Raw genomic sequence first — 25,541 nt, 5'->3', positions numbered from 1 at the left:
ACACCACTTCCAGGCGTGGGAAGCTTGCAGGATGCTGGTTACGAGCAGAAGGACTCCATGTGGGTGCTGTCTGCCAAACCGTGTGGAGCACAGGGAACTCTGAGATCCTGGAACTTTTTATCTGATTCCTTCCCCAAGCCTGAGCTTGTGTTGGACTCAAAAGCAGTATTCTCCGCAGTACAAAGCAGTTTCACTCCCTCCTTGCTTTGCACAAGTGATTTCTTCTGCCCAGTGCACCCACCACCACTTCTCCTCTGGCCTAATCCATTCTCTCTCTCTCTCTCTTTTTCTTCCATTGAGGTAAAATTTACACTACATAAAAAGAACCATTTTAAAGTGAATATTTCAAGCCAGGTGTGGTGGCTTATGCCTGTAATCCCAGCACTTTGGGAGGCCGACACAGCTGGATCTCCTAAAGTCAGGAGTTTGAGATCAACACGGCAAAACCCCGTCTCTACCAAAAATACAAAAATTAGCTGGGCGCGATGGTGCACACCTGTAATCCCAGCTACTCAGGAGGCTGAGGCAGGAGAATCGCGTGAACCAGGGAGGTGGAGGTTGCAGTGAGCTGAGATCGCGCCACTGCACTCCAGCCTGGTGACAGAGGGAGACTCCATCTCAAAAAATAGTAATAAAAATAAAAAAATAACTAAAGTGCATAATTCAGGAGCATTTAGTACATTCACAATGTTATGTAACTACCACCTTTATCTAGTTCTAAAATATTCTGTCACCCCCAAATGAAACCCTCTACCCATTAAGCAGTCACTCCCGCATAAGCCCTTGCAACCACCAATTTGCTTTCTGTCTCTATGGTCTTACCTATTCTAGATATTTTTGCATAAATGGAATTATAACGTGTGTGGCCTTTCATGTCTGACTTCTTTCACTCAGCATGTGGCTGAAGTTCATCCATGTTGTAGCAGGTCCCAGACTTTATGCCTATTTGTGGCTGAGTCATATCACATTGTATGGATAGATCATATTTTGTTTATCCATTCAACAGTTGACAGACATTTGGGTTATTTCCACCTTTTGGCTATTCTGCATAGTGCTGCTATGAACATTCCTGTACGAGTTTTAGTTTGAGTACCTTTTCAATTCTTCGGGTACATACCCTAATCTGTATTTGAAACATCGTCTTGGGAGTCAACTCTTCTATGATAGCTTCTCTAACTCTGCACTTTTCTAGAGCTGAGTTGGAGACCTTTCCACTTGACCTCCTACCTGCAGGATGGCCATGGACCGTGGTGCATGTTGTACACTGCATAACTCTATGGAGAAACTATTTGCATTGGTCATTTATTGTATTGCATTGTGTATTTATTGTAATAATCTTTCAGCAGATGGAGGAAAAGTGCTTTGAGAAAACGGTGCCTTTCTCTAATATAAACGTGAGTGTCACATGGCCTAGTGGTTCCCATGGTCCACAGGTTCTCTCCATTTTAGTAATTATCATCATTGTGATCCTTACTTCATAAATGTCTCAAAACATTCTGGCGGAAAAAGGTACAGATGATATGGAATGATAATAGGCCATCTATCCATGATATGGCATTCAGAGTTTTTCTTGTTTTTCTTTTCCATATTGGTAAAAATTATGGACTTTATTCATAATATCCAAAAAATAGAAACAACCAAATGTTCATCAATGGGTAAATGGATAAAATGTGGTCTACCCAGACAGTGGGATAGTATTCAGCCATGAAAAGAAAGGATGTATGGCCGGCGGCCATGGCTCATGCCTGAAATTCCAGCACTTTGGGAAGCTGAGGCAGGTGGATTGCTTGAGCCCGGGAGTCCGAAACCAGCCTGGGCAACATGGTGAAACCCTATCTCTACTAAAAAAAATGCAAACATTAGCTGGGCATAGTGGCACAATCCCTGTGGTCTCGGCTACTCAAGAGGCTGAGGTGGGACAATGGCTTGAGCCCAGGAGGTGAAGGTTGTAGTAAGCTACGACTGTACCACGGTACTCCAGCTGGGGTGACAGAGACAGACCCTGTCTTAAAAAATACATAAATAGTATGAATCCATGATACAACGTGGATGAACCTTGACAACATTATACTAAGTGAAAGAAGCTAGCCGGCTGGGCGCGGTGGCTCACACCTGTAATCCCAGCACTTTGGGAGGCTGAGGTGGGCAGATCACGAGGTCAGGAGTTCAAGACCAGCCTGGCCAATACAGTGAAACCCCGTCTCTACTAAAAATACAAAAATTAGCCAGGTGTGGTGGCACGTGCCTATAGTCCCAGCTACTCGGGAGACTGAGGCAGGAGAATCACTTGAACCCAGGAGGCAGAGTTTGTGGTGAGTCGAGACCACATCACTGCACTCCAGCCTGGGCGAGTACAATGAGACACTCTGTCTCAAAAAAAAAAAAAAAAAAAAGAAGCCAGCCACAAAAGGTCACTCATGATTCCATTTATATGAAATGTCCAGAATAGGCAAATCCATAGAGACAGAAAGTAGATTTGTGAATTCGTGGCTGCCAGGAGCTGCGGGTAGGGATATGGAGTAACAAAAAAATGTGCACAAGATTTCTTTGGGGGATGATAGAAATATAAAATTATATTGCAGCAATGGCTGCATAACCATGTAAATTATGAGTGAATTTAGACAGTTATGCAGACATAGCTGCAATTTTAGGTGTGAACTGTATCCTTAAAATGAATTTATTTAAATTATACTGCATAAACCTTTTTTAAAAATGATGTTCATTTTATACCACCTCTGAATGATTATAAATCTGACTTCTTCCACTTCATGCAGCTCTATTAGGTTTCCAACAATTACAAAATTGTTCGTTTTCAATGCTTTTCCCCTGAACCAATGAGCTCCTGAAGGTCAAGGGCTGTGCCTGATCCCGGGTACAAGGAACAATGCCTGACACACAGTAGGTGCTCAGGAAATGCTTGTTATTTTGAATTGCTCTCTGGCTCAGAGAGGCAACCAAGGTAGAAGCAATGGAAAATGCATATTCACGTGTTCACATATTCATTCAACAAACGAGTCCTGAGCCAGGTACTGAAAGCACAAAAGTCAATAAGATCTGCTTTTTTTTTTCTTTTCTTTTTTAAGAGATGAGGTGTCACTCTGATGCCCAGGCTGGAGTGCAGTAGCACGATCATAGCTAACTGCAGTCTGGAACTCCTGGGCTAACAGATCCTTCCATCTCAGCCTCCTGAGCAGCTGGGACTACAGGTGCATGCCACTATGCCTGGCTAATGGTTTTTTGTTTTTTGTTTTCATTTTTTTTGTAGAGACAGGGCCTAGTAAGGTAACTTAGTAATATTACCCAGGCTGGTCCCAAACTCCTGGCCTCAAGTGATCCTCCCGCCTTGGCCTCCCAAGTAACTGAAATCACAGGCTCAAGCCAATGCACCGAGCTTCATGACTTGCTTATCCTTGCTTTTGAGAAGTTCATGACCCAGGGTGGGAGTCAGATGGGCAAAGAAATGACTGTAAGAGATGAGCAGTGCTACGATGGATGTGAACCCAAGTGCTATAGACGTCAAGTTTTTTGTTTGTTTGTTTTTTCACACCACCTGAGCAAGACAGGAAGCCTTCATGGCAGAGGTGACCACTGAACAGCATTAAGAAAAATGTGAAAGAATCTCCTGGGGAGAGGTCGAGGCAGAGCATCCCAAGCAGAGGGCCTGGGACAGAAGCTCCAAAGTGGGCAGGGACACAGTACCGAGCCTTTGTGGAGTCTGGGAAGGCTGGAGCTTGGGGCGGCCGGCCGTCATCAGGACCCACCTGGGGCTGAGCTTCCCAGCCCAGATCCCTGGGGCTCATGTCACCTCACACCCCATCCTTAAACGTGCCTCTCTCCCTTCCTCCTCCCCAGACTCCCCACCCAGCCTCGGATGTGTAAGGCCCCAGGCACGTTTCCTGAGAAGATAAAGGGCTTCAGCGGTTTCTCCCCCGCTGTGGGCCTGAGGACTCCCAGGAGGTACCCAGCTCCCCACAGACCAGCTATTTCGGCCCAAGCCCAAACACAAGCTGGTGGATTCTGGCTGGGAAGCCGGAGCACTGCAGGCTGACCATAAAAGGAGAAAACCCAGCAGGGACTGAGCACACACCCAGGCTCCCTGCGTCTGCCCTTCTTTCTGGTAACAGGCTGCTGGGGGATCCAGTGAGAGGTAATCAAAACCTGGGCTAGTAAAGAAGAAAGGTCTCAGCCTCCATTGCCTGTAGAAAAGTGGCTCTCTACCTAATGCCCCGCACGGAGGCAGATGCCAGAGGTTCTGGATCTTCCGTGGTGTGACTGTGAACGTGGCCACTGCATGGCCCTTGACAGTGGGTCCTCGGCAGCTGACTGCTAATGCCTATTGAACTTGTCCTGTCCATGCACCGTGTCCCTACACACTGACCGAATTACCCTTGTAACAACTGGAGTAGGCACAGTCATCATCCTCACGGGACAAGTGAGGAAACTGAGGCACAAAGTAATAGCCGGGGCAGAGCTGGGAGGTGAACCCAGCTCCAGAGCCCATGACCTAAGCCATTCTGTAAGTGAGGGCCCTTCTCTTTCTCCAGCCTTCATCTCCCCACTCTACTCTCCCGGCAGAGTTGGTTAGGATGAGATGCTGAGTAAGAAGAGATACTTTGAGAGCCTGTGCTGCAACCCAACAGGTGTTTTCCAAACCTACAGGAAGCCCTGGTATTGTAAAAGCAGAACTGGGCTGGGCATAGGAGCTCATGCCTGTAATCCCAGTGCTTTGGGAGGCTGAGGCAGAAGGGTTGCTTGAGGTGAGGGGTTTGAGACTCAAAGCGAGACCCCTATCTCTATGAAAAAAAAATTTTTTTTAATTACCTGTGGACGGAGGTGTGTGCCTGTAGCCCCAGCTATTTGGAAGGCTGAGGCAGGAAAATTGCTTGAGCCTAGGAGTTTGAGGTTACAGGGAGCTATTATTGTGCCACTGCACTCTAGCTTGGGTGAAAGAGTGAAACTCTGTCTCAAAAAGTATATAATAAATAAAAACATGAAAGCAGAACTGGCCAGTGAAGGGGTGTAGGAGACAGGAAAACCAACGCTCTCCCTCTTGGGCCTCCACTCCTACCTCCTACATTCTCCCTCTTCTCTCTGCTCCAGCCCCAGCAGCCTCATAGAACCTATATCAAGTTCCCTAGCCAAGCCTACACTTCACCTTCCAAGGAAGCTTCCCCTGTCCTCCCAAGGTCCCCAGGGCTACACTTCCCCACTCCCTGGACCTCCTCTACTTAGCAGCTACTTGTGGGATGATTCAATTCGTATTTACACATACGCACAGTAGGCTGTGTCTAGGGCAACACCTAATAATCAATATTGTTAGAATGACCGGGCGTGGTGGATCACATCCGTAATTCCAGCACTTTGGGAGGCCAAGGCGGGAGGATTGCTTGAGGCCAGGAGTTCGAGACCAGCCTGGACAATATAATGAGACCTCATCTCTACAAAAAATCAAAAAATTAGCCAGGCGTGATGATCTGCGCCTGTGGTCCCAGCTACTTGGGAGGCTGAGAGGGGAGGATCACTTGAGCCCAGGAGTTGGAGGCTGGAGTGAGCTATGAGTGTGCCACTCCACTCCAGCCTGGGCAACAGGGCAAGGCCTTGTCTCACAAAAAAAATGCTGTTGGATAAAGAAAGGAATGGGGAGCCAGACTGCCCAGAGGCTGGGAGGACACCGAGGGAGGTGGCTGACACATGCAATTTAACAAGGAAGGTGCTGGCCAGGCACTGTGGCTCACGCCTATAATCCCAGCACTTTGGGAGGCTGAGGTAGGTGGATTGCTTGAGCTCAGGAGTTCAAGGCCAGCCTGAACAACATAGCAAAACCTCATCTCTACAAAAAATACAAAAATTAGCCAGTTGTACTGGTGCATGCCTGTATGCAGCTACTCTGGAGGCTGAGGTGGGAGGATCACCTGAGCCTGGAGAGGCTGAGGCTCAGGTGAGCCGAGATCACACCACTACACTCCAGCCTGGGCAACAGAGTGAGACCCTGTCTCAGAAAAGCCCAAAACAAACAAGGAAGGTGTTGCCAAGTGTCAGCTGGGGCTTTTCAAGTTCACTCCCTTAAGTATGTCCCTTTTTCAATTTAATATTTACGGTTTGTTTTTTTTTTTGAGACGGAGTTTTGCTCTTGTTGCCCAGGCTGGAGTGCAGTGGGGCAATCTCGGCTCACTGCAACCTCTACCTCCCGGGTTCAAGCGATTCTCCTGCCTCAGCCTCCCAAGTAGCTGGGATTATAGTCGCCACCACCATGCCTGGCTAATTTCTTGTATTTTTAGTAGAGATGGGGTTTCACTACATTGGCCAGGCTGGTCTCGAACTCCTGACCTCAGATGATCTGCCTGCCTCTGCCTCCCAAAGTGCTGAGATTACAGGTGTGAACCACTGTGCCTGGCCAATATTTACTATTTTATAACAAATAATTCTCCTTTGCTGTCTCCCTTCCCTGTAATGCACCATGGGTACCAAAAATAAAAATAAAATAAAAATAAAAAAGGTGAACTTTTCATGATTAGTCAGAGCACCAAACAGACACTCCTAGCACCTCTGTAAAGACTGAGCCAGCCAGACAGAGCCATTCATTCCCACACACAGTCTCCCATCATTCCCAACCGGGCCAGACACATAGCTGACAGCCACTGCAAAACCCACAAGAGACAGAGAAGCATTTGGCTGTACCCCTTCCTGGAGATGTGTTTGTAGCAGCACTGCCTCTGCAGAGAAACAGCTGGGAATTACTTCTTGGCTCCACCCTATCACCTCTGCCCCCAGGGCCTGTTTCCTCACCAGGGAAATCAACAAAATTCCAGACCTTTCAAGGGCATGAAGATGATTGAAAGAGACTGGATTCAGAAAGAGCTTAAAATTGTTTTACCCGCAGCACATTTAAGAGCTTGGTAATTGCCGTTAATATCATCTTTATCATCATCATCTAAAATAGTGATCTAGGGAAGAGGTTATAGACAGCAGTGATTCTGAATCGGCAGGACAGGATATTCAACCAAGGATATTTAACCCCTTTCTGATTACAAGGTGTCATGGTCTGAATGCTCATGTCTCCCTCAAATTCATATGCTGGAATCCTTACCCCTAAAGTGATGATATTAGGAGGTGGGGCCTTTGGGAGGTGACGAGATCATGGGGGTTCAATCCTCATTGGGGGAGAGACCCAGAGAGCTAGCAGGTCCCTTCCCCCACGTGAGACACGGCGAGAAGGCAGCACTAGGCCCTCACCAGATACCAAGCTTGATCTTGGACTTCCCAGCCTCCAGAACCACGGGAAACAAATATCTGTTTAAAAGCCACCCAGTCTATGGTATTTTGATATAGCAGCCTTAACAGGCTAAGACACAAGGCCTATGCTAGTCCCTTAGCCTTCTGGGGGCCTCAGTTTCCTCTTCCGTTATATGGGGACAAGAATACTACACTATCTATACCACGCTACCTAGGAGGGAAGAGTAACATTCTGAGGGCAGCGAAGCTGGGTCCCCAGGTTTGACTCTCAGTTCTGGGGCCAAGTAGGTGTGCTGAGTTTTCCCCATCGATCAAATGGGGAGGCTGCCACCCACCCTGTGTGGTGCTAGTGAGGGCCGAGCAATGTGGGATTGATGGAGCAGTGAACCCAGGTCCTGACATATTGCAGGGGCCCTGAGGACATCAGTCCCCTTCCTCTCTCTGCCTCTACTGGGGAGCAGCCTCAGGGGAGTTGGGTGAGCAGGAACCATCCCCCAGGGGGCTGCCAATCTCAAGCAGAAGGATACAGCCGAGTGTGGGAACTTGCAAAGTGGAGAAAGTCGTTTGGATCACTCCACCCGCAGAGTTGTCTTAAGCTTAGAGAGGACTTAGCCAAGAGCCCCAAGCTGATAAAGGCTGGCTGTTATTTCTTTTTTTAATCCCCTGAGCGTGGCCATTTGTTGCTAATGAGGTGCGGACAAACCATTACTTGTGGCTATCTTGCATAGGGCAAGTGCAGAGGCTCAGAATGGAATCTTATCTGCTTTCCTGCCCCTCCTACACCCCAGGGACCCATGGAGGGGCTCCAAAGTGGTTCTTGTCTGGAGGGCTTTAATGGCGCTTTTCTCCTATTCATCACGTTCTTTTATTGAACTCAGCTCCAGCCTCCTAAGCTTTGAGCTGTCAACACTCTGAGATGAAGACAGTAGACAGCCTTCCGTGGGATTGAGGGGGATCCCTGTGGTTGCCCGGTGTCACCAACTGACCAGCAGGACTCCGGCTTTGGAGTCAGGATAATCCAAGTGTATATTTGGCTCTGACACTTAACAAATCTGCAGCAAGTTCTCCACTCCTCTGAGTCTGTTTTCCCAGCTGTAAAAGGGGGCTAATAATAGCTCTTGCGGCTAGCGTTGGATCACCCAATAAACCTTGTAAGCATATGCTGAGGGCACGCCCACACAGGCATGCACAAGAAGGAAGAATGCCATAGTTGCCATTTCATAAGCACCACGAAGATAAACATCATGGGAAAAATAGCAACTTTAGGCTGGGCACGGTGGCTCATACCCATAATCCCAGCACTTTGGGAGGTCAAGGCAGGAGGATCACTTGAGGCCAGGAATGAGAGACCAGCCTGGGCAACACAGTAAGATCTTATCTCTAAAAAAAAAAAAAAAATTTTTTTCACTAGGCACAGTGGGCTCACACCTGTAATCCCAGCACTTTGAGAAGCCTAGGCAGGTGGATCACTTGAGCTCAGGAGTTCAAGACCAGCCTGGGCAACATGGTGAAATCCCGTCTCGACAAAAAATACAAAAATTAGCCGGGTGTGGTGGTGCATGGCTGCAGTCCCAGCTACTTGGGGAGCTGAGGTGAGAAGATCACTGGAGCCTAGGAGGTCAAGCCTGCAGTGAGCCGTGTTTGTGCCACTGCACTCTAGCCTGGGTGACAAAGTGAGAACCTGTCTCAAAAATAAAAAAGACTGGGCACGGTGGCTCATGCCTGTAATCCCAGCACTTTGGAAGGCCAAGGTGGGTGGATCACCTGAGGTCAGGAGTTCAAGACCAGTCTGGTCAACACGGTGAAACACCATCTCTACTAAAAGTACAAAAATTAGCTGGGCATGGTGGCATGCGCCTGTAATTCCAGCTACTCAGGAGGCTGAGGCAGGAGAATCACTTGAACCCAGGAGGTGGAGGTTGCAGTGAGCTGAGATCGTGCCATTGCACTCCAGCCTGGGTGACAGGGGTGAAACTCTGTCTCAAAACAAACAAACAAAAAACAGTTGTTTTTTTTAATTAGCTGAGCATGGTGGTACATCTCTGTAGTCTCAGCTACTTGGGAAGCTGAGGCAGGATTGCTGAACCCAGGAGTTTGAGGCTGCAGTGAGTTATAATCGCACCATTACACTCCAGCCTGGGCAACAGAGCAAGACCCTGTCTCTAAAAAAAGCAAAAACAAAAACAATTTTGTCAGCCTTCTTTACTTTATAATTTAATTTTTTTTTATGACGTATGCCTGCACCTTAATAGTTTCAGGGCTTAATTTTAAAATTCCTAATCTGGTCCTGTCCACCTTGTAGGTTTGTGGTAAAGATTAACTGAGAATATTTCTGTAAAGCCCTGAGCTTTATAGGAAGCATATAATAAAAATCCATGATTATTATTATCACTTCTTTGTAAAAGAAGGCATGAGAGAATTCCCATGAGAAGATGGTAGGCTGAGTGCATGCATTTAGCTCTCTTCCTTCCTAAACCTTACTAAAATAACTGTAAAAGACTTTCCAAAAATACATGAACCAGTTTAGCCGGGCATGGTGGCTCATGCCTGGAATCCCAGCTCTTAGGAAGGCACAGGCATGAGGAAAGCTTGAGCCCAGGAGTTGAAGACCTGCCTGGAAAATATAACAAGACCCCATTCTCCACACAAAAGAGGGGGGAAAAGGCAAAAAAAAAAAAAAAAAAGTGTAAAAAGGCCGGGCGTGGTGGTTCACGCCTGTAATCCCAGTACTTTGGGAGGCTGAGGTGAGTGGATCACCTGAGGTCAGGAGCTCGAGACGAGCCTGGCCAACCCGTCTCTACTAAAAATACAGAAATTAGCTGGGCATGGTGGCATGCACCTGTAATCCCAGCTACTCAGGAGGCTGAGGCTGGAGAATCGCTTGATCCTGGGAGGTGGAGGCTGCAGTGAGCAGAGATCGTGCACTCCAGCTTGCGTGACAAGAGGGAAACTCCATCCCCCCAAAACAAACAAACAAACCAAAAACTGTAAAAATACATGAGGCAGTTTAAAAAGAACTAGAGAGGGGAGAACAGCAAAGCCATCTTGGAAGACAGAAAATGGGATAAGCATTGAAAAGTACCAAGAAAAAGGCCAGACACCGTGGCTCACGCCTGTAATCCCAGCACTTTGGGAGGCCGAGTTGGGTGGATCACCTAAGGTCGGGAGTTCAAGACCAGCCTGACCAACATGGTTGAACCCCATCTCTATTTAAAATACAAAAATTAGCCGGGTGTGGTGGCGGATGCCTGTAATCCCAGCTACTTGGGAGGCTGAGGCAGGAGAATCACTTGAACCCGGGAGGTGGAGGTTGCAGTGAGCCGAGATCATGCCATTGCACTCCAGCCTGGACAACGAGAGTGAAACTCCATCTCAAAAAAAAAAAAAAAAAAAAAAAAAAAAAGGTACCAAGAAAAAAGTCTAGGTGAGCAGTGAGGAAAGGTGAGAAACGACCTAATTTCAACACCGAATTCCCCATTTCTGCCCCAAACCTCAGAAACTGGCAATGCCAGGGGCCTCTGGAAGAAAAGATCAAGGAGGAGACAAAAACATAAGGACTGGGTCAAATATAAGGCACTGTTAGACCCCTCCCATATCTTCTGCACTCCCTGAAGCCAAGTGACTGCCCTTCTCACACCCCACAGAAGGTGGTGGGTTTAGTCTCTGGTGAGGGTTAAACAGAGGGTCTCCGTCCTGGGGGGACACCAGGAACCATACTGAAAGAAGGAAGGTAATGTACAAATTTCACTGCACATTTTGAAACCCTCAGCTTCTTTTCAACTAGACCCTCAAAATGATGCTAGACAAATCTTTAACCTCCAGGCAGAAGATTTTTCTACAAACCTTCTCTGAAGAATCAGATTAGCCCATGAACAAAAGACTGAAAGACGAAACAGAAGTGTCCTAATGGGGTAGCCCAGCGCTTTCATATTATAGCCAAGCACATCAGCAAGCCCATCCTATAAGCTCTGAGCTTCCATCAACAATTTGGTATCCTGTGCACTAAAGCATCCAAGATGAATGGATAGCCAAGAATCCCAAGACATCTGAAGAAATCCACTAATATGACAGACAGAAGTTAAAACAATTAGGAAAATATGTATCTTGGAGGAAATAGACTCTGCATTAAATATCCTCTGAGAAACAGGATATTGCATCCACAGAAAAAGAATGTCATATGAAAGAAACATTTAAAAATAAAATAGAATTTTTGGAATTTAATAAAATATATACCAGAAATTTAAAACACAATGGAAGGGTTAGGGAAAAAAGTTGAGGTAAGTGCCCAGAAAATACCATTAAAAACATTAAAGTGATGAAAATGACAAAAGAAAGAGATTTAAATTATAGGATTGGTCTAGGAATTCCATTATGGAAATAAAAAGACTTCTAAGAAAAAGAAACAGAGAACACAGGGAGAAAGACAGCATCAAGGAAATAATTTGCAAAATTTCCCAGAATTTGTGGACACAAGTTTATAGATTAATTGGGCCACTAAGTGTCCAGGATAACAAATAAAAATGGACTCATAGCAAGTCCCATCATCCTGAATAGGGGTACAAAGACAGTCTAAAAGCTTCCAGAGAAGGAGGAAAAACAAAAACTGGTCATGTACAAAGGATCAAGAATATTCCCAGCCAGGAAGGTGAATATAATCACACACACACACACTCACAAACATACACACACACGAATCAGATTGGGTTTCATCTTCTCAAAACTGAAACTAGAAGGCAACAACACAAATGCCTTAAAAAGCTCAGGCAAAAAAGTTATTTATAACTTTCTGAAAACAACTTTCTTGCCTGAAATTTTAAACCCAGCTAAACTATCCTTTAAGTGTTAGAGAAGCATCAAGCCTCTCAGATATGGAAGTTCTCAATGCCTCAAGATCACGTACATTCTTTCTTGGGAAGCTACTGGACAAAGTGCTTGATTTAAGCAGGAGAGTAAAGCAAGAAAGAGGAAGACATGAAAACTGGGAAACAAGGAATCCACTATGAAAGCATTAAGGGGAATTTCAAGGATGGTGAAAAAGATCCTACATGACAGTTACTAGCTATAGAGAAAGCCAGGGCAGATCAGAAGGCTATAGTAGAGATCACATTCAAGGAGATGATATCAATATGATATCCAATACATGTCTGGACATATTAAAAGGAGATTAACACATTTAGAAAGATTTTGGGGCAGAATTGGTGGTTAAGTACATGGAAAACAAGATTGGGGAAAAAAAGGCAATTGCTAACTCCAGGAAAAAGAAAAGTCATACAGAAAGAAGAAAAATAGTCACAAAGCAGTGCAAAGCTCAGCTTCGAATAACATCTACATAATCATAATAATGTAAACTCTAGATAGCATTACATAGTCATAATAATGGAAACTCTGAACACTGAGTTTGTCAAAACTAAGATAAAATTATACTGGGACTCTGATATGAGGCATGTGTATTGGAATGAGGAAATAGGGGCAAATCCAGGGGGTGAATGAGCTAAATTTCATCTTTCATGGAGGGAAGTCAATAGATGATACCTAAAATTGAAAACAAAATTAAGATAGCAGCACAATGATCAAGTGTTGTTTTCAGAGATATGGTGGTAAATACCAAAAAAAAAAAAAAAAAATCAATTAAAGGAGTTGAGAAGTAGCAGAGGATGGCTATTTTTCTTAATAAGCCTTCAAAAATTACTTGACTCTAAGCCATCTGCATGAATACTTTTAACAAAAATAAAAACCAATTTTTTAAAAAAGGGAACAAGGAATTCCTACATGCACTGATATGTAACACCCTCTGGCAAAATATAGAACTGTATATATATGGAATGCTAGTATTTGTAGGGAAATCTTAGGGAAGAAAATAGATACCTATTTGCTTATACTTGCAAAAATATCTCTAGGAGAAAACTTCATACACTAGAAACCATAATTGTCTCTTGGGAGGGAAGATAAGGGTCTAATGCACAAAGGTTGAAGGGAGAAGTTCACCTTTTGAATTTGTATGTAACATCTTTCCAAAAACAAACCACGGCCGGGCGCAGTGGCTCATGCCTGTAATCTCAGCACTTTGGGAGGTTGAGGCGGGCAGATCACCTGAGGTCAGGAGTTTGAAACCAGCCTGGCCAACATGGCAAAACCCCAACTCTACTAAAAATACAAAAATTAACCAGGCATGGTGGTGTGTGCCTGTAGTCCCAGCTACTCGGGAGGCTGAGGCACAAGAATTGCTTGAACCCAGGAGACAGAGGTTGCAGTGAGCCGAAATCATACCACTGAGCTGAGATCGTGCTGCTGCACTCCAGCCTGGGTGGCAGGGCGAGACTCTGACTCAAAATAAAGGGGGGGAGAATTTAAAAAATAAACATGACATAATTTATGCATATGCAGATATAAGATACATATTTTAAGTATCAGCTTCTCTTCCCGTACCCTCAAGGGGCTTGGCTTCCATTTGGGAGGGTGCCATGTTGTGAAGTATCTCTTAGAAAGTCCCTCCCATTTTCCCAACTCCTGTGAGGCAGCAAAGGGCTGAGCTCTGGCTCTGAGCTCCCTGCCACAGTATACTAGTCAACCCTTCTAAACCAGCTCCTCCCACACTCATCATACCCATTCTCACCCCTACATTTATGCTTTTATTATTCTTGGCTAGAAAGCCATCCCTGCCCCCTTCTCTCACCTTAGCAAACCATTCTTCGAGGCTTATAAAGCCCCACCTCTCTCAAATAACCCACCCCATCCATCCTGACCCTGGTAGGTTCTTTTCTATAAATAACTCTAATAATTCATTGATTCAACAAATACTGAGCAGCTACTATGTGCCAGGCACCAGAAAATGTGCTGGAGATACAATGATGAACATGCAAGAAGGATGGAGTTTATAGGTCCTCAGGAACTTACTGTCTATGTGACACAACTGCAATGCTTCACCTTATATTCAGTGCATGTGTGTTACCCATCCCTCCTCAGTCCCGCCTTTTCACACCCCATCTTTTCCATGAAGAACTCAAGGAAGAAGCCACATGTGCTAGCTTTCTCTCTCCACCTTCATGGTAAGCTTAGTGTGGATCGTAGCCCGGTGACTTAACAGAATGAGATTGTGCCATTTATCAATGGAGTCAACACACTGGGCCTACATGTTTCTTCACAAAAACCAATTTCCTACTTGGGAATGAAGAAAAAATTAAGCAGATGAACGGAATTCTTCCAAAGCTTAAATTTTTCTCCATTATTTTTGACATTCTTTTTATTTTTTATTTATTTATTTTGAGATGGAGTCTCGCTTTGTTGCCCAGGCTAGAGTGCAGTGGCGTGATCTCAGCTCACTGCAAGCTCCGCCTCTTGGGTTCACACCATTATCCTGCCTCAGCACCCCCTGAGTAGCTGGGACTACAGGCGCCTGCCACCGTGCCTGGCTAGTTTTTTTTGTATTTTTAGTAGAGACAGAGATTCACCACGTTAGCCAGGATGGTCTCGATCTCCTGATCTCATGATCCCCCCACCTCGGCCTCCCAAAGTGCTGGGATTACAGGCATTAGCCACCGTGCCCGATTCTTTTTATTTTTGGAGTCCACCATCAATGATTTGCCAGAAAGCACCAGGTCATGCCAAAATAGACGAGGGCATAGCAGGTGTTGGTTAACATTTAAATTAAGAGTTTATCTTTTATGGATGTGCATATTCACGGTTTTCATTTTCTTTCTTTCTTTCGTGACAGGGTCTTACTCTGTTGCCAAGGCTGGAGTACCATAGCACGATCATAGCACACTGCATTCTTGAAGTCCTGGGCTCAAGCCATCCTCCTGCCTCAGCCTCCAGAGTAGCTAGGACTACAGACTCATGCACTGTGGCCAGCTAATTATTTTTTTGTAGAGACAAGAGCTCACTATGTTGCCCAGGCTGGTGTCTAACTCCTGGCCTCAAGTGATCCTCCTGCCTCGGCCTCCCAAAGTGCTAGGACTGGAGACATGCTGCTGTGCTCAATCATGATAGTCATTTCCTATTGGAGCTTACTATGTGTCAAGTGAGCATTTCTAAGTAGTTTCAAGAGAGCTGACTATGCAATTTTGTGTTAAAACCTAGAGACCATGAGGAATCAAATATATGAACACAGGGTGTCCTTGTCAATTACAACATTGCCTCACAGTTAAGAGGTGGTCTAGCGCAGGCATCTCAAACCACCGACTGGTACTGCACAGCAGGAGGTGAGTAGTGGGCTTCATCTGTATTTACAGCCACTCCCTATCACTCCAATTACTGCCTGAGCTCTGCTTCCTCTCAGATCAGAGGCGGCATTAGATTCTTATAGAACCACCAACCCTACTGTGAACTGCACTTAAGAGGGATCCAGGCTGTGTGCTCCTTATGAGAATCTAATGCCTGATGATCTGTCACTGTCTCCCATCACCCCCAGATGGGACCGTCTAGTTGCAGGAAAACAAGCTCAGGGCTCCCACTGATTCTACATGATGGTGAGTTGTATAATGATTTCATTATATATGACAATGTAATCATAGAAATAAAGTGCACAATAAATGTAATGCGCTCGAATCATCCCAAACCATCTCTCCCCTGCGGTCCATGGAAAAACTGACTTCTACGAAACTGGTCCCTGGTGTCAAAAAGGTTGGGGACTGCTGGTCTAGGAAAGCAAAAGTCCCCACAACACAAAAATATTCTTCAATGACTACAAGAGCGATCAAACTCCACCGAAACCTCCTTCTCCAACGATTCAGTGGCTTCACCTTGCCAATTATCGGGTATCAATAGCCACCATCATGATATGAACACAAAACAAAGTGGCAGTTCTGCAAAATAAGGTGCAGTGACTGGCAAAGTCAGTGGCCTTGGAAAGGCCAAAAAAAAGATTCAGGGGCCAAGTGTGGTGGTGCACACCTGTAATCCCACCACTTTGGGAGGCCGAGGTGGGAGGATCACCTGAGGCCAGGAGTTCAAGACCAGTCTGACCAACATGGTAAAGCCCCATCTCTACTAAAAATACAAAATTAGCCTGGTGTGATGGCGCATGCCTGTAATCCCAGCACTATGGGAGGCCGAGGCGGGCAGATCACAATGTCAGGAGATCGAGACCATCCTGGGTAACATGGTGAAACCCCATCTCTACTAAAAATACAAAATTAGCCGGGTGTGGTGGCACATGCCTATAATCCCAGTTACTTGGGAGGCTGAGGCAGTAGAATCGCTTGAACCCAGGAGGCGGAGGTTGCAGTGAGCTGAGATCACACCATTGCACTCCAACCTGGGCACCAAGAGGGAAACTCCATCCGAAAAAAAAAAAAAGAAAGAAAGAAAGATAAAAGAAAGAAAAAGATTCAGGGCAATTCACAGCTGAATGAATGCTAAGACCACAGGGGCTTTGAGAGACTTAAACACTAAAGAAGTAAAAGAAGCCCTTAGGAAAACTGGTGACCCATCAAATAAATCTGTAAGAATGATCCTTTTTAGCTCGGGCTGCAGAAGTCAAGCATGACATGAAGATGTCGTTTTATGCTCACATGATTTCATCCCTCACCCCAAAAAAAGTTACAGAAAAAAACCCCACACTCACTCTTAATTCATTTTATACTGAATCTACAAATTAGCACCTACTCGTAATTAAAATAAAATTCTTATTACATGTAAGCTGAAATTAACCTATTTTTATAATTTGCAATGTTGGTTTTCTTTTCTTTTCTTTTGAGACAAGGTCTGGCTCTCTCACCCAGGCTGGAATGCAGTGGCGTGATCTCGGCTCACTGCAACCTCCACTTCCTGGTCTCAAGCGATCCTCCCACCTCAGCCTCCCAAGAAGTGGGACTACAGGTATGTGCTACCACACCAAAGTAATTTTTGTATTTTTTGTAGAGACATGGTTTCGCCATATTGCCCAGGCTGGTCTCGAACTCATGACCTCGAGCAATCCACCCATCTGGGCTTCCCAAAGTGCCAGGATTACAGGCGTGAGCCACTGTGCCTGGCCTGCAATGTCATTTTTCAAGCTCAGTCAAATATTTTGCCCACTCTCTTTCCCTCCTCCACACACATACTATCTACAGTGAAACTTTGGTCTCTGTTTTAAGTGATCTTTTTCTGGAACGAATTATCTTCAGATAGTAAAAATTCCCTTCATTTCATGCCATTTAGTTCAGTTAGTGTAATGAAAGGTCACGTAACAAAATGTTAATGGTGATGAGTTTTGGATGATAGAATCATAGGTGCCAGCAAGTTCTCTTTTACTTAAATATAAGTTTAAGTTTTTCTAGAATGAATATACAATATTAAAGACTTTTTCAAGTTACAAATAAATTTTTTCAGAGCACTGTAGAAATGCTTACCCATCTGTCGCTCCCCCTCCTTCTCCTTTGCTAACAGAATTTTCTTTCTTTTTGGTATTTAGATTAAAATGTGCTTAGTGGGACCTCAGCTCCAGAAAAGAACCAGGAATTGCTGGGTATGGTGGCTTATGCCTGTAATCCCAACACGTTGGGAGGCCAAGGCGGGTGGATAACTTGAAGTCAGGAGTTCAAGACCAGCCTGGCCAATACGGTGAAACCCGGTCTCGACTAAAATACAAAAATTTAGCCAGGCATGGTGGCACACACCTGTAATCCCAGCTACTCTGGAGGCTGAGGTGGGAGAATCACTTGAACTCGGGAGGCAGAGGTTGCAGTGAGCTCAGATCATGCCACTGTATTCCAGCCTGGGCAACAGAGTGAGACCCTGTCTCAAAAAAAAAAAAAAAAAAAAAAAAAAAAAAAAAAAAAAAAAAAAAAAAAAGAACCAGGAATAGTTCAAACAAATCATAAACACTCCAATCCCCTCTGCCAGTGATTGCTGTAGGGGTTAGCATATGACCAAGTTTCTATCTGACTTAAAAAAAAAAAAAAAAGAGAGACACAGGGAAAGAACCTTACCCTCCACTTCCTTCATGCTTTTGGATATTATCACATGAAAACGTGATATCTGGAACTATGGCTACCACTTTGTGACCATGAGGAAGAAGCTGAGAAAAATCCCAAGGAAGTCAACCCTGAAATCAGCCACTAGACTTCCCGTTGTGTGAGGCAATGAACTCCTACTGGTTAAGCCACTTTAGTTAGTTGTTATCTTACTTGCAACCAAAAGCACCCCAAATGATAGGAACACTGAGGTCTGTGATGCTCAGCTTCCCAAAGGTGTACACGAACCACTTTGTAAATACTCTTCCATCAAGGGACACCATAAAGAATGTGTGTGTTTGTGTGTTTAATACAAAGACAGATACCTGACTCCAGGAGCCGTCACTTTACAACCTGAGATTACAGCTCCAAGATTGCCCTTGCAAGGCTCCACCTGCTGGTCTTTGGAGGTAATGGCAGGCCCTGCCTAGAAGGGCCAAGGTTCTGGTCCTACCTGTGGAGTCTGGCTAACTGTCAGAAAGTTGGGGCACTTATACCTGAGTCCCTCTACCTTGGGGGCGGGGTCGTGGCATCTCTCAGGCACACCTGGATTCCTGCCTCAAGAACTTCCAGAATTGGGCTCCTCTCAACTCCCAACTCAGATCCCTGGGTTCCCACCTGTTGGTGCCCTTTCAGAGGGGGTGTGAGTTTTCGAGTTTCTTGTACTCTTCGCCTGACCTGGTACACTTGTTTGCATTAACTGCCTAGTCCCTCTGTTTGACTTGGGGGTGGCTATTTCAGGGGCTCCAAAGTGTTCTAAATAGAAGGTGAGAAGGCCTGGGTGCAGTGGCTCATGCCTATAATCCCAGAACTTTGGGAGGCCAAAGTGGGAGGATCGCCTGAGGCCAAGAGTTTGAGACCAACCAGTATAGCAAGATCCTGTCACTTCCAAAAAAAAAACAAAACAAAACAAAAACAAAACAAAAAAACCCACCTTTTTAAAATTAGCTTGACATGACAGTCCACACCTATAGTCCCAGCTACCTGGGAGGCTGAGGCAGGAGAATTGCTTGAGCCCAGGAGGCGGAGGTTGCAGGGAGCCGAGATGGCACCACTGCACTTCAGCCTGGGCGAGAAAGTGAGACCCTGTCTCAAAAATAATAAAACAATAGTAAAAATAATAACGTATAAACATGAAAGTAATAGGCACAAGTCTTAAGTTTGGAAAAACCAGCATTAACAATCTTCACAAGAAGCTACAAGATAGAGACTATCACCCCTTTTGACAAATGAGGAAACTGAGGCTGAAGAGGAAAAGATATTTACCCACAGTCCCACAGGGGTTGAGGGACAGGTAGGTGTCAACACAGACCACAATGGCTCAGCCCCAGGGCTGTTCCCCACCCTCTTTCCATCCTTTGCAGACAGCTGGCCCGACAGGGCCCTTGGGCAGTGAGCCCCGGAGCTGGAGCTGGAGCGGGCCCATGCCCGTATTTGCCCAAGCTCTTGGCTCTCCCTCACCCTCCCAGGCTGCAAACACAGATGTTCCTTTTGCTTTTTCCCTTTTTCAGCCACAGTAACTCCTGGTCCCTCGCAGTGCCTGCCAAACTCCACATTCCTGGCAAGAACTGCAGACAAGCACGACAGGAGGGGCTCCCTGGAGCTGGCCCCGTGCAGCCCTGAGTTCACTCACCTTGAAGCATGCTCCGGTAGGCCGTGTCTGCGATGGCATAGATGTGAGGCGGCATCTCGTGCCTCTTCTTGCCCTTGTACATGTCGACGATCTTCTCCGAGTAGATGGGCAGGTGTTTATAGGGGTTGACCACCACGCAGAAGAGGCCAGAGTACGTCTGCAGACAGAGAACCCAGCTTACTTCCAGACCTCCTCCAGGGTAGACAGATCGCACAGAAGCACTCAGTATTCTCATGTTAGAGATGGGGAAACTGGAGCTTGGAGTCTTAGTGGAAACCCTGGGCCTCACTGATATTCCAGGTATGTGGGAAGAGGAGAAAGGGCGAGAGTGGGTTTCCAAGCTGCCTATGTTTTATTTTGCAATTGTGGGGGGTTTTGTGTTTGTTTTGAGATGGGGTCTCACTCTGTCACCTAGGCTGGAGTGCAGTGGTGTGAACATGACTCACTGCAACCTTGACCTTTCTGGACTCAGGTGATCCTCCTACCTCAGCCTCCTGAGTAGCCAGGACTACAGGCGGGCGCCACCAGGCCTGGCTGATGTTTATATTTTCTGTAGAGACGTGGGTTTCACTGTGTTGCTCAGGCTGGTCTCAAATTCCTGGGCTCAAGCAATTCTCCCATTTCAGCCTCCCAAAGCACTGGGATTATAGGTGTGAGCCATTGCACCTGGCCAAACTGTGGAGTTTTGAAGAGCTCTGGGTTCAAATCTCAGCTCCACTCCTCCGAGCTGCCACTGTACCTCCCTGGACCTCACTGGCTTAAATAACAGCCACCGTTCATTGAGCACTTACTATGTGTTGGGCACCAAACTAAGCACTACGCAGAATCTTTTTTGGATGCTGACAATCATATTAAATGCTCATCATTTAACAGGTGGCACAGAAAATGAACAGTGTGCTTAAGATATTAACTCAGGAACATTTAATAAAAAGAGTGTTTACAGATATGTGTGCAGAATTAAAGAAACCCAACCAGTGACGGGAGCAGTTAAGTCTGAAGAGCAAGAACAGAAGAGAATGTTGCTTACTTTTTTTTTTTTTTGAGACAGGGTCTTGCTCTGTCGCCCAGGCTGCAGTGTAGTGGGGTGATCTTGGCTCACTACAACCTTGAGTTTCTGGGCTTAAGTGATCCTCTCGCCTCAGCCTCCCAAGTAGGTGGTACCACAGGTGTGCACAACCATGCCCAGGTAATTTTTATTTTTATTTTTTGTAGAGACAGGGTTTCACCATATTGCCCGGGCTGGTCTCGAACTCCTGAGCTGAGGTGATGCGCCAGTCTCAGCCTCCCAAAGTGCTGGGATTACAGGTGGGAGCCACCGCACTCAGCCAGAGAGGGAATGTCGTTAACTGAACATTGGAGGCATAGAAAGCCACACACCCCTAAAAAGGGGCTGTCCAGAGGGATCCACAGCCATATAGAAACACAGCTGCCAAAACTGTGGTCCAGGAGGGAGGGAGGAAAAGGTAATAATCCTCCAAGCTCTCTCTCCTCCCACCACCCTCTGATCTCTTTCTGGGACCTCCCAATGTCCATATCTAAGAAGAAACCCCAGTGACTCAGTCTCTAGAAGATGGCAGAGGCATCTCCTCATGGCATCTTCACAACTACTCAGTAACAGTGATTTCCCCACCGCCTGTTTGACAGGAGGGCAAAGCGAGGCGTGGTGAGGTTGTCACCAGGTTACACAGCTGGAGGGAAGTTGGGAACTAGAACTCCTGTTTACCCCACAGCGCCTGCTCCTGATCATTAATACCTTCCCCATCTGCAAAACGGAGACAAACACTGACATGAGCTCTCCAATGTGGATGAAGCTTGAAAATATGCCTAGTGAAAGAAGCCAGGCACGAAAGGTCACGTACTCTATCCTCTCATTTATGTGAAGTGTCTAGAGTAGGCAAAGCCATGGAGACAGAAAACAGACTCGTGGTTCCCAGGGGCTGGAAAGAGGCGGGAAATGAGGAGGAACTGCTCATGGGTATAAGGTTTCCTTTTGAGGCTATAAAAATGCTCTGGGGCCAAGTGTAGTGGCTCATGCCTGTAATCCCAGCACTTTGGGAGGCCAAGGTGGGAGGATTGCTTCAGGCTAAGTGTTTGAGACCAGCTCAGGCAACAACAGCCAGACCCCCTCTCTACAAAAAAAAAAAAAAAAATAGCTGGCCATGGTGGTGATCACCTGTAGTCCCAGCTACTTGGGAGGCTGAGTCAGGAGGATTGCTTGATCCCAGGAGCTCAAGGTTATAGTGAGCTATGATTGTACCATTGCACTCTAGCCCCTGGGTGACAGAGCAAGACCCTGTCTTGAAATTGACAGCTGTACAACATTGTGAATGCACTTAATGGCACTGTTTTCTTTAAAATGTTTAAAATGGTAAATTTTATGTTATATGCACTTTACCATTTAAAAAACAGCAGTCCTCTCCTACTGGGTGAATAGGAGCATCTGAAAATAACCAGATCAGGGACGGAGGAGTCAAGGCACAAGGTGAGTCCCGCCATTCTGTACGTGGTAAGGCACTATTGTCATGATTTTTCCTTACTGGATACTAGATTTTCCCATGGTTGAGGTCACAGTTCAGGAGACAGGCTCCAACCCGTCTCACAGGAACTGCTTTCCCCAAACGATAAACATCAGTACTGCCCAAGACTCTGATGGCCATAAAGCGTATCCTCTTCCCTGCAAGTGACTTAGGGAGAACCACAGATCCATCTCTCAGTTACAGCTAGGGTGAACCAAGCAACAGAGGGTTAAGTGACTTGACCGAGGTCACCAAAGAAGATCCTGGCAGCACCAAGCCCAGCCTGGCCCACCCCCAGGTATGAGCATGGTCCATTATGCTATCCAGCCTAGGCCCATCCGACAGAAACAAAAACTACTGATCGTTCGTTCATTCATTCATTCCTTCATTCATTCATTCATTATGTCCCAGATGCCATGCAAAAGGTGCTGGGACTACATTAGAACATTAAAAAAAACACAGGATCCCAGCCCTCAAGGGGCTTTTAGTCAAGGGCTGGAGCCAATTAGAGAGTGGGAAAGTCTGGCTGGGTGTGGTGGCTCACAACTGTAATCCCAGCACTTTGGGAGGTCAAGGCAGGAAGACTGCTTGAGCCCAGAAGTCTGAGACCAGCTTGGGCAGCACAGTGAGACCCCCATCTCTATAAGAAATTTAAAAATTAGCTGGGCATGGTGGCATTTACCTGTAGTCCCAGCCACTTGGGAGGCTGAGGTGGGAGGTTTGCTTAAGCCTGGGAGGTTGAGGTTGCAGTAAGCCGTGATTGTGCCATGCACTCCAGCCTGTGTGACATGGTGAGACCTTGTCTCAAAAAAAAAAAAAAAAAAAAAAAAAAGAAAGAAAAAGAGAGAGTGGGAAGGTCCTTCCAGGGCTCAGTCTGCTCAGGGACAATGGTATGTAATGTCTGGGGGTGCTGCGGAGGAATGATATTCTTTGAAGGTACAGGATTGTTGGGCGCAGTGGTTCACACCTATGATCCCAGCACTTTGGGAGACCAAGGAGGGCAGATTGCTCACACTCAGGAGTTCAAGACCAACCTAGGCAACACAGTGAGACCCTGTTTCTACCAAAAATACAAAAAATTAGCAGGGCATGGTGGCACATGCCTGTAGTCCCAGCTACTCGGCAGGCTGAGGCAGGAGAATCACTTGAACCTGGGAGGTGGAGGGAGGTTGTAGTGAGCCAAGGTGGTGCCATTGCACTCCAGCCTGGGTGACAGAGGGAGACCCCATCTCAAAAAAAAAAAAAAAAAAAAAAAAGAAAGAAAGAAACAGGATTGATGGAGACAGACGTTCTCACCATCCCCTAAAAGGAGCATGAATGAGTCAACATATCCCTGTCTAAATAGCCATCAACCATTTACTGAGCACCTACTATATACCACATCTGTGTCAGAAGCTGGAGATAAAGAAATCAATGATAGATACCTCCTGCTCTTAAAGAACTTAAATCAGAGGGGGAGACAAGTACATTAAAACACGTCATAAGAACAGAGAATGATAGGAACAAGGAAGGGAAGGCCCTAACCCACATTGGGAGTGGTGAGGGAAACCTCCAGGTGGGGAGGTATTCCCTGCACTGAGTCTTAAAGGACAACAAGGTGTTAACCAGCTCAAGACAAAGCAGGGACATGGGCAGAAAAACAGGACACGGGGTCCATGGGGGTGAACTATAAGCAACTTGGTATAAGCAGCTCCATTGGACCGAAATGGAGAAGCAAAGCAAGGGTGAGAGGTAAGTGGGGCCCAGGAGCAACATCCAGCCTGGTGGGGCTGGGAGTGGGGGGCTGCCTGCTTGGACACCCCTCTTCCCCATTCCATCACCCAGGACCCTCCCACCCATCCTGCAAACACCAGCTGCAAGTGCCTTGAGGCCGGGGAACACCCTTTCTCCTCTTCAGTCCCAGCACAGGCCTTGGTATAGAATAGGTGCTAACTAAATGCTTGCTAAATGCATGCCAGGGGAATAAATTAATGATACAGCTTCCTGGGAGCAGGGACAGCCTGACTTCACCTCCGTGACCTGGGGGCCTTGCACGGCGGCAGTAGGTACTCAGTGGACTGCATTGAGCCAGGCCAGGGGCCATGTCCGGTTCAATAGGTGTCCCCTGTCCCCAGGACAAGCCTCCCAAAGAGAAGCGCCCAGTCTGTCGTCACCTGAACAAAGGTCAATCAAGCCCCACCCTCCTTCAGGCCTCGACTCCGTCTCCAGCTCCTCTGGGGCCATGTCCATTGCCACGCCCCTTTTGAATGTAGGTATCATTTACAGCCCAACCTGTCCTCACTCAAGCCCTTGACCTGGAGGCAGTAAAGGGCAGTGGCTAAGGGCTCAGAACTGGGTATGGGGTACTTTAATTTGAACCTTCACTTTGCTACTTCTTCGCTGTGTGACCCTGGGCAAGTCCCTTAACCTCTCTGAGTCTCACTTATCCTCATCTACAAAACAGGGAGGCATACGAACAAGCCCTTCATAGATGTGCTGCGAGATAATGCTCGAAAAGCATTTAGCATGGCGGCTGGTATGTAGTAGGTGCTCAATCAATGTTATTTAGTGACTCTTACTATACTCCCTTCATTTCACGAGAGGGAAAGTCTTGCCACCTTAGAGCCTTCAATATGCTGTTCTCTCCACTTGGAACACTTTTCCCCTCATCTTCCCAGCTGGTTCCCTCTCCTCTTTTAGAGCTCTGCCTAAATGTTACCTCCTGGACTGTGACCCACACACTACTGTATCTCCTGCACCCCGCACAGTGCCAGGCACAGGGTAGACACTCAGTCAGCTGTAATCCCAGCACTTCGGGTGGCCAAGGAGGTCAGATCACTTGAGGTCAGGAGTTCGAGACCAGCCTGGCCAACATGGCAAAACCCCGTCTCTACTAAAAATACAAAAATTAGCCAGGCATGATGGCAGGCGCCTGTAATCCCAGCTAGTCGGGAGGCCGAGGTAGGAGAATCACTTGAACCCAGGAGGTGGAGGTTATAGTGAGCTGAGATCATGGTGCTGCACTCCAGCCTGGGCAACAGAGTGAGACTCTAAAAAAAAAAAAAAGAAGGAAAGAAGGAAAGTAAGAAAGAAAGGAAGAAAGAGAGATAGAGAAAAGAAAAGAATAAAAGGAATTTTTAAAAAGAAGGAAGAGGCCGGGCATGGTGGCTCACACCTTTAATGCCAGCACTTTGGGAAATCGAGGAGGTCAGATCACTTGAGGTCAGGAGTTTGAGAACAGCCTGGCTA

At 46.3% G+C, this 25,541-nt stretch overlaps 1 protein-coding gene and 1 long non-coding RNA gene across 2 annotated transcripts in view; one reads left to right on the top strand and one right to left on the bottom strand.

Moving 5' to 3' along the window:
* Positions 1 to 25,541, bottom strand: part of LOC749124 (polycystin-1-like) — a 97,124-nt gene that overhangs the window by 63,539 nt on the left and 8,044 nt on the right. The window contains 1 exon segment of the mRNA XM_054668965.2: positions 19,798 to 19,954. Within this exon segment, the coding sequence (XP_054524940.1) occupies positions 19,798 to 19,954 (157 nt within the window).
* On the top strand, positions 19,954 to 24,285 carry LOC129137398 (uncharacterized). Its single transcript, XR_008539978.2, has 2 exons — positions 19,954 to 20,097; positions 22,207 to 24,285. It is a non-coding gene; the product is annotated as an uncharacterized LOC129137398 (long non-coding RNA).

This window comes from Pan troglodytes, chromosome 18, assembly GCF_028858775.2.
Source record: "Pan troglodytes isolate AG18354 chromosome 18, NHGRI_mPanTro3-v2.0_pri, whole genome shotgun sequence".
NCBI lineage: Eukaryota > Metazoa > Chordata > Mammalia > Primates > Hominidae > Pan > Pan troglodytes.
Note: the sequence above shows the minus strand (reverse complement) of the source record. Positions and strands in the feature narration are given on the sequence as shown.